This window comes from Mercurialis annua, linkage group LG7 (assembly GCF_937616625.2).
Source record: "Mercurialis annua linkage group LG7, ddMerAnnu1.2, whole genome shotgun sequence".
Classification (NCBI taxonomy): Eukaryota; Viridiplantae; Streptophyta; class Magnoliopsida; order Malpighiales; family Euphorbiaceae; genus Mercurialis; species Mercurialis annua.
Genome location: NC_065576.1, coordinates 34,722,532 through 34,737,097, shown reverse-complemented (window position 1 = coordinate 34,737,097; position 14,566 = coordinate 34,722,532). Strand labels below are relative to the sequence as shown.

Below are 14,566 nucleotides of genomic sequence, written 5' to 3'. Positions count from 1 at the left end.
TTTGTATTTTCTCTAAGTAATGTCTATATTCATTAATTTGATTGTTAAGTTTATTTTAAAAGTTTAATATCAGATTTGCTGGATTAGATGAGATACAAAAATCGTAGCATATATTCAAATACTGCTATTCCTGCTCCTACTCTGAGATTAAGTAGAAGAGCTGTTATATCCTGGGGTATATACTTGAATATACTTTTAGGGAAATGACATTCATATTATGCCTCAAGCTTTAAACACTCTGTTCATTCGAAATTTTTGCAACACCGATCACCACGAAGAAGGATTTAATTTTTCAATCAATTAATCGCAATCTTACATCAAAAAAATTGCGATGAAGAATCAAATTAAAATATTTAAAAGAACTAGAGAAGAAAGTAAAGAAAACAAGAACTGAAAGATAATGATCCTTTGGGTGGGATTTGGAGACGGCAAATTGAGATTCTATAAAAAAGAAAAAAAAAAGAGCAGCACATATTAGGACTTTAATAATACTATATTTGTGAAAAGGGAAAATATAAAAATGAAAAAAAAGATGGGAAGATTAGAATAATACTCTATTTTTTAAAATAATTTGATTTCCTACCTCAATAAGAAACAAATAGAGAAAATTCCTCATAATTCTAATGCTTTTATTTTTTACTCTAAAACATGTTTATATTATAATTGTACCTACTTTTTGTTAATTTTTTACTCTAAGTACCTCATATGATAACTGTCATATTTTTACATTTCCCTCTCTTTTTCTATCTCTCTCCTCTTCTTCTTCTTCTTTTCTTGTGTTTTTTTTTCTTCGTCAATTTTCTTCTTCTTCTTTATTTCTTTTTTTCTTCTCCATTTTTCTTTCTTCGCCGTTTCTTCATCGCTTCGCCGCCGTTTCTTCATTGCTCCACCGTCGCTGCATTATTCATTCATATTTTATTTTTTCTTTAATTCATGGTGATTATTGCGATTTTTTAACATTCATATATAAATAAATTACTCTTGAATTTTTTTCAATTTTAGATCTAAAAATATGCATGAAAAAACGATATTATGATGAAAAAACAATTTTATGCACAAAAAAACAATTTTCTGCAAAAAAAACAGCATCTGATTATCATATGATTATCATAACACTGCAGAAAAAAGATTTTTTATAAAAAAAAAACAGTCTTTGATTATCATATGAGTATCACTGTATTATTATGTTGTTATCATAACACTGCATTAAGAAAGATTTTCTTCAAAAAAATTGATTATCATGTTGTTATCATAGTATTATCATCTCGTTATCATAATATAATCATATGATACCGAGATGATAATGTATTATTGTACCTAAATGATAATGTTATGACAACGACATAATAATAAAATTATGATAACAGTATGATAATATGATACCTATATGAAAAAAATTACATAAAAATTATGATAACGAGATGATAATGTGAAGAAAATAGTATGATAATGAAGTATAATAAGGTCATATTATCATACTATTATCTTCACCTTATCATCTTATTATCATAATTTTCTTGTAATTGTTTTTTTCATACATGTATCATATTATCACACTATTATCTTCACATTATCATCTCGTTATCATAATTTTTTATAATTATTTTTTTCATACAGGTATCATATTATCATACTATTATCTTTACATTATAATCTCATTATCATAATTTTTCTGTAATTGTTTTACATATAGGTATCATATTATCATAATATTATCATAACTTTATTATATTATTATCATCTGGTTATCATACCGGTGTCATGAATCTTTTTGTTATTCTATTTTCACGTACGTTATCATCTAATTATCATAACCTTATCATAATTCATTATCATCTCATTATCATACTCCAGTGTTATGATAACGACATGATAATCAAACACTATTTTATCATACATTATCATAGATGTTATCATATATGTACCATAAATATTATCATCTCGTTATCATATGATAAAACATTATCATATGACACTATTTATGTAAAAAATAATTCCATATAAGTATCATATGATAATGTTATGATAACGATATATGATAATATTATGATAACGATATGATAATCAAACATTATTTTCTGCAGAAATTTTTTTCCTGCACTGTTATGATAATTACATGATAATATAGTGATACTCATATGATAATCAGAGGATGTTTTTCTATATAAAAATTATCTTTTCTACAGTGCTATGATAATGTGATGATAATGCAGTGATACTCATATGATAATCAGATGCTGTTTTGTTTGCAGAAAATCGTTTTTTGTGCATAAAATCGTTTTTTGTGCATAAAATCGTTTTTTTCATCATAAAATCGTTTTTCATGCAGATTTTTAGATCTAAAATTGAAAAAATCAAAGAGTAATTTATTTAGATCTGAAAGTTAACAGAAATCGTATTAATCACCACGAATTAAGAAAAAAAAATTCTAAAATCAAATATGAAACGAACGAAGAGCGACAGTAGAATGATGGCGGAGTGGCTGCGGCCTGATGGCAGAGCGGCTGCGGCCTAATGGCAGAGCGGCAAAAAAGAAGAGAATAAAAATGGAAAAGAAAAGAAGAAGAAGAAGAAGAAGAAGAAAAAATAAAAAAATGACAAAAAAAAACAAACAGAGAAGAAGAAGAAGAAGAATAAGAAGAAAGAAAGAGAGAAAAAAGAAAAAAGTGACAGTTGTCACTTAAAATAAAAAAATAGTTAGAGTAAGATAATAATAAAAGTTAGGCATAATTACAATATAAACATGTGTTAGAGTAAAAAAAATAAAAACAATAAAAAGGTAAGATATTTTCTTTATCTTTTCCTTGTTGAAGTAGGAAATCAAATTATTTTTAAAAATGGAGTATTTATCCTAATTTTCTCAAAAAAGATCTATCTTTAAATAAGCCCATTTCTATTAATTTAATAAGTAACCTAACTGGTTTTAATTGGGCTTGTCTTCATAACAAGCTCCGATCCAGCTCAACTAATTAAATTTGAGAAAATTAGCCCAGTTACGGACTTAGACCTTTTTATTGTAAATATTACGGTTACAAAAGTTCATTTGGAAATTTACAGTTACCAATTTTGGAATTTGAATTTCTAGATTTTACTTTGCATAAATATACTTTTCAAATTGACAAAATACAAATACCAGAAGTGGTGACCTCACGATCCTCTTGCATATTCTTATTTCTTTTAGATTGTTCAAAGATTCTCCCCAGATTTAACTCCATAATTTCATTAACTAAAATTTTCCCATTTTTATTTGAATTTAGGTCGAAAGAAAATTGAAATTTATGACTAGTGTTGGCGTCGGTGGCGGAAAATCTTTCATTGCTTGTGCTAGGCAAAAAGGTGTCAATTGAAGAGGTGAAATTTTCAGCCATTTTCAATTGTATTTTGATTTTGATTTCATTTTATTTGATTTTCTAGTTTATCTATTGGCAATTTGGATTTTGTGAGTGTAATTGAGAGTTAATGATTTTGACTCATCTTGCTAGTTTAGCTTGACTGGTATGAGTATAAGAATTTAATATATCGCCCTTGTGGGAATGTGGGTTTTTCAGGGTAAAATGCACAACTTTACATGTTGGAGATAATAGTAAAATTTTTGTTGGCTATTTAACAGTTCTAATCCTTGTTCTGGTGGTTGCAAAATCTAATTATTGGTTGAAACATTACGGTATTAATTTCCATCGATGTGGAAGTTCTTTACATTTTATGTATTTGATGCTATATTTTTTAATTATTTGATGTTTATTACTTTTACTATAATTGTTTGCTACTCAAGTATTTATTCTCCTTATTCTTATAAATTTTGATTTTGTATCGCGCGGTGAACCAGAGGTTATGTCAGGGATATGATTTGTTTTTTTTTTTTTAACAAAAGATGGAATAATATATATATGTAGTCTACTGGGTTAACTGATTGTTGTTGTGGTAATTTTTTTTATTAGATCAATTATGTATCAATTAGGGATACTATATGCTGTCTAATGGTTAACTAATAGTTAATTTGGAATAATTAGAGATACTATATATTGTCTGATGGTTAACTAATAGTTAATTTAGAATAATTAAGGGATACTATATGTTGTTTGATGGTTAACTAATAGCAATTTGTTTTATTTCAATATTAAATCATTTTTTAAATTGTTGGTGTATTGTTAAATGTTTGTATATATTATTGTTAGGTTTATCTAAGATGACTTTATGATGTTAATAGCATTTTTTAATTAGATATAGTTTACCAATGACTAATTATGTGTAAACTGTCAGTATACCAGTGTTTTTTTATAGCAATGAGGAGGTGGAATCGAAACAAAAACTGAATGGGATGTAGTAGGATTGGATGTGTTGAGAGATTGAAAGATTTAGGTTTTGATTTTATTTTTTAAATGAAAACAGTTGTAATTGTTTAAGTGATTTCATGCTAGTCTTTTTTTTTTTGCTTTAATTTGTTATGAAAACATTTGTTATTGTCGAACATATGATATATTTTGGTTACCAGTTAGTCAAATTTTTCATGTTATATTTTCATTCGATTTAAATAAATATTTTTGTGTGTAAATTGTATTTACTATAGGTGTACTAACATTAAACTATTAGTTAACTAAATATATCCTACTTAACTGCATAATGTTATTTCACATGGTTGGTTATTTTTATTTTTCCAACCAATTATTAAGTTATAAAAAAACAAATTAATATTTTTTAAATAGTATTATTAAACTATTAGTTAACTGAAAGTGAGCTGTTAGTCCACATAAAAAAACCTTTAAATTAGTAAATTTATATATAATATGGGAAGGGATTATGTATTTTAAAAAAATAATAACAAAATTTAACAGTAAAAAATCAATTAAAACCATTTAAAAATATTTTATTGTTTATAAATCAATAAGATAACAAAATTATATATGGGAATTTAATTTAAATATATAGTTATTTTAATTAATAATTCTTGGAAATTTTTGAAATATTTCCTATATATGTTAGTTTGAGATTTTGTAGGAGATTTTGATTTTTATAACAGCTGATTTTTTTATTATTTCTTGACCATATTTATTTATTAAAAAAATTATTTATGCAATCTTAAAATTGGTAACTTTCTTTTTCAACTTTTATTTTTTCAAGTAAAATTGAGAATATTTTGTCACATGTAGGATATTTGTTAATTTTTTTCTAAATTTGATAACAAAATTTTCTTTTTTAATAATAACAAAGTTTTCATTAAATACTAATTTCACATTATGTGCTACATGCATGGTCCGTAATATAATTATTCAAACTATACATTAAATAAATTTATTTTCTTAATAATAAATTTTAAATTAGTGTGAATTTTTGTTATAAATAAATATAATAGTTTAATTTATTAATTTTTAAAATTATTGACGTCAATAACATTTATTTATAATTTATTATATTAATTAACTTTATTATTATTATTTCAATATATTTTATATATAATTAAAATTAAATTAATTAGAGTTTTTGTTCGATTATCAAATATCTTTATGAGTTAGATTAAGACTATTAATGTTATTGATTAGTTATATTAATAATTAAAGTAGTAGTAAGTGTAATTTTACTTAAATTAAATTAGTAAGAATTTTTATTGAATTAGAAAAAATCTTATGAGTTTGATTAAATTTATTATTATTATTTAAAATCAATATTAATGATTTTTTGTTGAATTGAAAAATATTTTATGAGTTGGATTACATTCATTATAATCATATCATTCTATTTTTATTTATGATCAATATTTAGTTATTGTTTGATCGGATGGTCTTGTCATAATTCCTAAATAAAATATATAAATGCAATATGAAAGAATTACTTTTAAAGATTAATCAAAGAATTTTATATAAGCATTAACCAATGAATTATCAATTTAATTATTATAATAAACTCAATCCAACTAATAAAATATTTCGGCACAGGAATAAACACATATGGGCAATATATAAATTAACAAGTTATATCGTTATAGTTATAATAAATTGATATACTAATTAATAAATCACGTTACGAACCACACGTGCATAGCATGTAAAGCAAATTAGTCTTTTATTTAAAATGCTCTGGAACTTCGTGAAAATCACATATCAAAAATAATACAAAATATTGAGGATATTATCAAATAAAATGTAAATGGAACAATTAAAATGTAGACATAATAACGTAAAGAAAAATAGTGAAATAATGTAGTAAACGAAATATATATTTAAAAATTGAAACTACATGGAAACTCTATAAAAACTAATGTGAATTATTGAAACGTATCACAATTAAAATAATACATACTTTAAAAACAAAAAAATACTGAATATATTGAAATTGCATTTTTTTTCACAGAGATAGTCCTATTTTAGGTTAGTTGTTAGATATAATCTATCCGTATGTTAAATCCGCCTAAATATGGCAGCACTGCGCCTCGATACCGAGACCTTAGAACACTACTAAAAAACTGTATTTTACCGACGGATTTTAGCGACGGATTCAAAATCCGTCGCTAATTTTTTTTTACCGACGGATTTAGCGACGGATTTGAAATCCGTCGCTAAATATTCATTTAAATTGGCGGGAATGTTCCCGCCAACTTTAGCGACGGAAAATCCGTCGCTAAAGTTGGCGGGAACACTCCCGCCAATTATTTTGATGTATTTAGCGACAGATTTCAAATCCGTCGCAAAATCTGTTTTTAGCGACGGATTTTAGCGACGGATTTAAATCCGTCGCTAATTACCGACGGATTTTAGCGACGGATTTAAATCTGTCACTAATTACCAAAAAATAAAAAAAATCGTAAAAAAATTATTAAATTAAATAAATTTTTTATCAAAAAATTATTTAGAAAAATAATTATTAAAGAAAAAATAATTATTTTTTTTTTAATTATATATAATATTATTTAAATATGACATAAATATATATATTGAAAATATTGTTATTTATTTATTCATTAATAATTATTTAAAATAACGATTAATTATAAAAAAGAATTATATTAAAATGTGGGAGGAAGTATTTGTCATTTTTAGTTACATTTAAATATAAAAATACATATATATATAACAAGAAGCTGAGCTGGTTCAGGTGGAGATACGCGCGGGAGAACTTCAAAGTTAAAGAGCAATGAGTGGGTGCAGTGGGAAGGATGGGTGACCTACTGGGAAGTTTGTAAAAATTGCGAGTGGGTGATGGAGGCAACGGATGGGTAACCGAGGGCGACGGGGGACGGGTGGGGGACGGAGGTTGACGGAGTGTGACGGGTGTGTGACCGATTAAATAATAATAATTTATTTTACGATTTAATTTTTTTTTATTTTTTGGTAATTAGTGACGGATTTAAATCCGTCGCTAAAATCCGTCGGTAATTAGCGACGGATTTAAATCCGTCGCTAAAATCCGTCGGCAATTTCTGAAAAATCCGTCGCCAAATTTTTTGGTCCGTCGCCAAAAATTTAGCGACGAGGATTTTGCCGACGGATTGAATCCGTCGGGAAATCCGTCGGGAAACGTTTTCCCGACGGATTTCATGCTTTTAGCGACGGAAAAATCCGTCGCTAAAAGCAAACATTTTTGTAGTGGAATGCACTTAGAGGACCTGGCCAACTGGCCAGGCCTCACTGGGATATTGAAATTACATTCAAACCTACTAAAATAATTAATTTTTAAATAAAATTTATTTAAATCAAACAGACCATCAACACGATTAATAATAAGAATTGGTTAAAATAATTGTCTTATGATTGCTTTATAGGCGATTTCCATCATGTTGTGTCCTTTAAATGCCAAATTTCATGCAGTCTCTCCTTCAGTTAAAGGTTTGGTAATAAATACAAGAATCATGCAAATCTTGTTGATTTAGGATACCATTAAGTACTTGTTGATCAATACCCAAAAGTACCATATAAAGCAGTCATAAATGTGAGGATTTCTTAGTGCAAAATTACTCTTAGAATTCTTCTTGTCAACTTTTATAGATCAAAATCCACAGAATTTATTTTATGTCCATTTTTTTCATTTATTTAATCTTTCTAATTATTGTTTTATAAGTTGCATAGTTGAGAAACTTTACTCATTTAGTATACCATGGTAAGGCCAATAATTTGTTCTAGCTAAATATACAGTAAATGTTTTTAATAAGAGTATGAAAGCTCATGTTAAAACAACTAATGTAATTTATATGGTGCATTTCATTACAGTTTTTGATGCATAAATTTTAATTGGTCATATATACTTGTGTTTGTTTGCAAATAGGCGCTTGAAATGGGTTCAAAAGTTGAGGAGTATATGGATTGGAAAGGGCACAAGGCAAACCCTAGAAATCATGGTGGAGCAAGAGCTGCTATCATCACTTGCGGTAACGCAAGTTAATTTAAAATTATGTGTTTTCGTTCGATCAGGTTTTAAATAGTTGGATCATACTTTCTTCGAACGGAAGTTTAGATTCGAACTTTTTTCATGTAAACAAAAAAAATATGTTTTTGGGTCAATCAAATTTAAAAACCATATTAGGTAAGAATTTGAATACTATTACGTAGCATGAATCCACATTAGGTAAGGTTATTTTACTGGCGGACATAAACTATTATTTTTAATAAATTTTTTAAATAGATTTAAAACATTTGATACAACCCCGTATAAATATAATTTTAAGACGGATTGAGATAATAAAGACTAAATTAAAAATAGACTTGAACTTGTATGTAGAGATAATCCAATCCGAATCCATTCAAATTCGGTATACAGTGGCAAAAACCTATGAACAAATGTTAGATTTCATCTTAAAACCAATTGGTATCAAGTGGAGGTGCCCAACTAATATTTAAACACATGTCCATTCACACACACAACCAATGTGGGATTTTCCACTTCAACACTCCCCCTCACGCGTAGCATGTCCGGGCCGAGTAACCAATCCCCCCTCACGTGCAACTCACGTGGGCCGGGCCAAATTCAAATTGTGTGAATGGATAAGACTTTGATACCATGTTAGATTCCATCTTAAAACCAATTGTTATCAAGTAGAGGTGCCCAACTAATATTTAAACACATGTCCATTCACACACACAACCAATGTGGGATTTCCCACTTCAACACAAAATGGTGATAAATTGATTACTTTTTGAAATTTTTAAATTAATTAGTTTAAAATCACACATGTTAGACTTATTTTAATATATATTACCACTTAGTTTATATTTTTTTTGATACTAAATTAGTAAATTTGCTCATTCTTTAAAATAGTTTATGGCTTTCCCATTACCTGTACATAATTAGATCTTTTTATGATGCATTGGTTTTTGTTAATACAGCAATTAATATAACCTAATTTTTGTTCAAATTGAATACTGTGAACAGTTGTGGAAGTACTAGAGAATATGGTTTTCTTATCAAATGCTACAAATTTTGTTACATATTTTATAAAGTCAATGCATTACCCAACTGCTGAAGCTGCAAACATGGTCACCAATTTCTTGGGAACTTCTTTTCTACTTACCATTTTTGGAGGATTTATCTGTGATTCCTTCTTTACAAGATTCAAGACTTTCATTATCTTTTGTGTAATAGAGCTTCTGGTATGTCCATTTTATTGCTTTTGGTAATAATATTGTTGTTTATTTGGGGTTAAATATTTTTGCAGTTACCAACTAGTATCCTTTTATAAAATGATTACCGATTTATAAAAAAATTGTAAAATTATTATTTAACTATTGTGTTTTCACAAAATAATTATCAATATAAAAATTTATAAAATGGTCACCCAAATGTAGTTATTATACAAAACCATTACTGAAATATAATATTTTTTTCAAAAGGGATTATCCACTTTTTGCATTGTTGTGCAACTTTTTCTTGTCCACATTTATAATTCGTTAACCGTTTTATAAAATAGTTGTAATCGGTAACTGTTTTGTAATATTTTATATCCCGGTTGTAAAAAGAAAATTTCAAAAGCTGTTTTGCAATGTTTTATAATTGGATAACCATTTTATATAAGGCTTAAATGCACCAAAAATGACCAACTTTTGCGTGTTTTTGGTATTTAACATAATTTTTTAATTTTGGCAAAAAAGTACATAAACTTTCAAAATTTTGCAAATAAGGACACCGGCACCATTTTGGATGTAAAACGGCGCCGTTTTGGATCTAAAATTACACTATTTTTCAAAGGAAAACACACGTGGTCTTAATTGCAAAAACAAATGGAAAGTTCGTGTTAAATATGCCAAAATTAAAAAATTATGTATAAATACTAAAAACACGCGAAAGTTGGTGATTTTTGGTGCATTTAAACCTTTATATAAAGGCCATAGTTCACTAACCCCAAAAATATTCAAGGTGAAAATTTGTGTTTATGTAAATTATTTGCTAATTAATAAATCTTGAATTACAGGGACTAATAGTATTAACATTTCAAGCTCTATATCACCCCTTACAACCAGAACCAAACAGAAGGTCTACACATTATCAGGCTGCTATTCTCTACGGAGGGCTGTATGCAATTGCTGTAGGAGTGGGTGGAGTCAAAGCATCACTGCCTGCACATGGCGCTGATCAGCTGGACAATGGGAATCAGAGATCAATTTCTGCATATTTTAATTGGTTCTTTTTTTGCCTGTGCACAGGAGGCCTTATAGCCTCAACTGTGATGATTTGGATTGAAGAGAATAAAGGTTGGAATTTGAGTTTTGAAATTTCAATTGCTGCTTTGAGTGTTGGTCTTGCCATTTTTGCATTTGGGTTTCCAATTTATAGGTTTAAGCATCCTAAAGGAAGTGCCATAGCAAGAATCTTTAAGGTATAAATGTGCAAATTCGTCATCAATCAGATTTTCTTATTTGTATTAGGATAATATCATAAAAATTCACCAACTTTACACGTTTTGTCATTTTAACCGTACCATTTTAAAATCGTCATTTTCATACACCAACTATCAATTTTTCTCAAATCCATACACTGTTCAAAAATCCGGTTAGTTATTACATGTCACTATCCGGTTGCATTAACAATTTGCATTGGATTTTTGAACGGTGTATGGGTTTGAAAAAAATTGATAGTTCGTATATGAAAATGACGATTTTTAAAAGGCGTGATTAAAATATAACGTGTAAAGTTGGTGAATTTTTATGACATCAACTCTTCATATTATTAGGGGTAATTAATTTCGGGTACCCAAACTATTGCATTTTTTGCATTTTGATGACCAAACTTTAATTTGGCTATTTATTATTTTTTCTTTTGATGAGAGGTTTTTCAGAATAATATGCAACGTGGCAGCCGGATTGTTATTTGTTTTTGTCTATAAATTTGATATGTATACATAATTTGGCCGAAGATCTCCCACTAAATTATTGAAATATATATAATTAGCAAAACAATAAGCAAAAACTATTGCTACGTGGAAAAATCCGACTGTCACACCGGCAATTTGGCTGGAAAACCTTTGTTGAAATATAGTCAGAGTTTAATAATTAAAATTAAACGGATCGAAGTTTGATCATTAAAATGAAATAAAATGATAGTTTAGGTACCGGCTTGATCTATTACCCTAAATTAAACAATTCTCATGCTTTTGCTGGATTATATGTTATGTAGGTTTTCACTTCTTCAGCTCGTAATTGGAAAGCTTCTACTACTGGAGTTACTGGAAGTTCCTCCAGCAAATTCAAGTAAGATTTCACCTTTTTTCTAAGATTGTACATGCTTATCTTTGTTGTGGTGGGTTAAAATCTTGAGTGCTACTAACTTTGTATCTTATGTTTCGATTTGGTATCAAAATTTCAATTCCTATCATAGTGGCACCATCAAATTTAATTTATATTTCAAATAAAAAAACTTCATTTTTTTTAGATTAAAATAAGTTGATGCAGCAATATGTGGAAATAATGTTGCTATGAAAAGTGCCATGTCAAGTAGAGGTGTGCAAAAAATGAACCAAAATGAAAATTCAAACTGAATTGACATTCGGTTCCGTTTCATTTGATATTATATTTCTTTTTTTTAGGCATTTTGGGTTCGTTTCGTTTCAAATGAAAAATAAATTCAATTAAGTTCTGGTGCAAACCGAACAAAAATAATTGCACTGACGGTGTGAAAAATTGTAATTTCTTAGAGATTTAGTTGGTTCAATTTTGAAAATAATAGTTCGGTTCAGTTCCAACCGAATGCACACCCTAACCTTGGCGACTGATATGCCGACCAAATTGATATTGTAGAATATGTTTCATCGAGTCGTCATATCCGATGGTGACTGATACATCGATCAAATTTTGATATTATATCGAAACTGATATGTTAATCAAACTTTGATATTAAATTGAAACAAAGGGTACAAATTCGTACCATTCATGTTGTTAATATTTTTGGTAGACTAATAGTGAGTTAAATGTTATAATGGCATGAAATTGCAGGATCTTAGACAAAGCACTGATTGATGATAAAATAAGTGAAAGAGAGGTAGAGGAAACAAAGACATTCATTGGCCTACTTCCAATATTTGTTAGCACAATAATGATGAATTGTTGCCTAGCTCAACTCCACACATTTTCAGTGCAACAAGGAAGCATAATGAAGAGAAATTTAAACAATTTCCAAATCCCAACTCAATCAATGACAGTTTTTCCTCTAACAATCATGCTAGCATCCATACCCTTATATGAACATTTCCTAAACACATTCACCAAAAAAGTCTCCAATAGTGCCCATTCCATTTTGCACCCACTTAAAAGAATTGGATTAGGGCTAGTGTTAGCATCAGGAGCCATGGCCGCGGCGGCAATAGTCGAAGCTAAAAGGCGAAAAACGGGGGCGGACAGTGCGACAATGTCCGTGTTTTGGTTAGGGTGGCAGTATCTTTTACTAGGGATTTCTGATATGCTAACACTTGGTGGGATGCTTGAATTTTTCTACTCAGAAGCGCCTGATAGTATGAGAAGTATATGTACAGCATTGTCTTGGTGCTCTACTTCAATGGGGTACTTTCTTAGTTCAGTGCTGGTTACAATCACTAATTATGTTAGTGCAAAATTTGGTGAGCAATGGCTTGGTGGACATGACTTGAATCATACCCGTTTGGATCTTTTTTATACCATTCTTAGTGTTCTTAATTTCTTTAATTTTCTTAATTATATTTATTGGGCTAGGAGATATTAGTTTTGGCTTTGAGATATTGTAATTTCAGGTTGTGCTTGCAGTTTCTGATGGATGGATTTTAATTCCTTTGTTTGGTAACATAGAATAAGTAAAAATTATACAAATAGTCTCTGAGCTTGTATTAATTAATGTCATTTTAGTGTCTGAATATTTATTTTATTTAAATTAGTGTTTCAACTTTTTAATATTGTATTGTACCGAATGAAAAATTAAAACATTTTTCAATCATTATACTACTAACAAAGCCAAAAATAATTTTATAATATATACGTTAGCAAATATATTATTTGCACATATTATTATCATTTATTTTGCTAATATGGAAACAAACTAAGCAAATATGGGATCTATTTTTCTCTGTTAAGCACATGTGTGAAAGCAAAAGCTGAATTTTTTTATTTTTTTAAAATTAAATTATTAAATTCTTTTTAAAGTTCAACACTGAAATTTTAGATTCGATTTTTTTCCAGTTGCTTTTGTTAATTCATGATATTCTTTTATTATAATAAAAGATATTAATCCAACATACAACTTTCAAGTCCAATTATAATATTAATACTATATATTAGTCTATGAGTTGGAGATTTAATGATGAATCTTGGAGTGTCCAAATTGGGCTTGTTGATCCTTATTGTTTTGGATTTTTTACACAATTCCCTCAAAAGTGCTATGTTGTTATGTTTTTACCTCACAATTTTAATTATGGCAGTAATCACCCAAAAAAATAAAAAACTTTTCACAAATCCCTCATAATTTAAAATAGGTTGGTTTTAACAATAAATAGGACAACTATACCCCTTCTTCATCTTCTTCTTCTTAACATAATAATCGGTAATGGCCACAGATCATAATCCAAGGATTCAAGACTTGATTGCAAGTAAAGTTAGAAAATTGGATAATCGATGAAATTTCAGAGAAAGATTTGAAAGCGTCAATTTTAAAAATAAGGCTACAACGTGATAGAGACAATTGGTTTGATGTGGCGGCGCGGTGGTCGGATCGGCGACATGAAGGTTGGATCGACGCTGCGGTGGTCAAATCGGTGGCGCGGTGGTTAAATCGATTGTGCGGTGGTTAGATCGGTGGTCCGGTGGTCTGGCTTCTTCATATTTGGTGGAAGATATTGAATAAGTTAATCATTTATTGTTTGTGAGATAGCTTACTTGATGTTATATTTGTGCTAAGAGGAAATCTGAGGTTGAACATGATGAATAAAATACTATTTTGATTCAAATGGTATTAAGTAAGATTGTAGCCACAACTAAGAAAAGTCATCATTTTTGTCAATGTCATTATTTTTTAATTTTTAATTAATTCAGTAAATAAATTAAAGTTGATTTGGATTTTACATAAACTTGATATTAAAAAGAAACTATGAGTAATTTAGCTTTGGGTTTCCTTTCTAATGTAATTT

The 14,566-nt window shown here is 28.3% G+C and overlaps 1 protein-coding gene across 1 annotated transcript; it reads left to right on the top strand.

Moving 5' to 3' along the window:
- The first annotated feature begins 8,258 nt into the window (after window positions 1–8,258).
- On the top strand, window positions 8,259–13,180 carry LOC126657437 (protein NRT1/ PTR FAMILY 4.2). The gene is made up of 5 exons (XM_050352125.2): window positions 8,259–8,356; window positions 9,358–9,575; window positions 10,394–10,798; window positions 11,596–11,669; window positions 12,411–13,180. The coding sequence occupies exons 1-5, from the start codon at window positions 8,263–8,265 to the stop codon at window positions 13,150–13,152; spliced, it is 1,533 nt and encodes a 510-aa protein (XP_050208082.1). The 5' UTR covers window positions 8,259–8,262; the 3' UTR covers window positions 13,153–13,180.
- The last annotated feature ends 1,386 nt before the right edge of the window (window positions 13,181–14,566 follow it).

What these genes read in the sequence shown, in the direction of transcription:
- LOC126657437 (XM_050352125.2), top strand. Translation starts at nt 8,263, where the DNA reads ATGGGTTCAAAAGTTGAGGAGTATATGGATTGGAAAGGGCACAAGGCA. An exon ending in CCATAGCAAGAATCTTTAAG is followed by an intron (nt 10,799 to 11,595) that starts GTATAAATGTGC and finishes TATGTTATGTAG; the next exon opens with GTTTTCACTTCTTCAGCTCG. An exon ending in AGTTCCTCCAGCAAATTCAA is followed by an intron (nt 11,670 to 12,410) that starts GTAAGATTTCAC and finishes ATGAAATTGCAG; the next exon opens with GATCTTAGACAAAGCACTGA.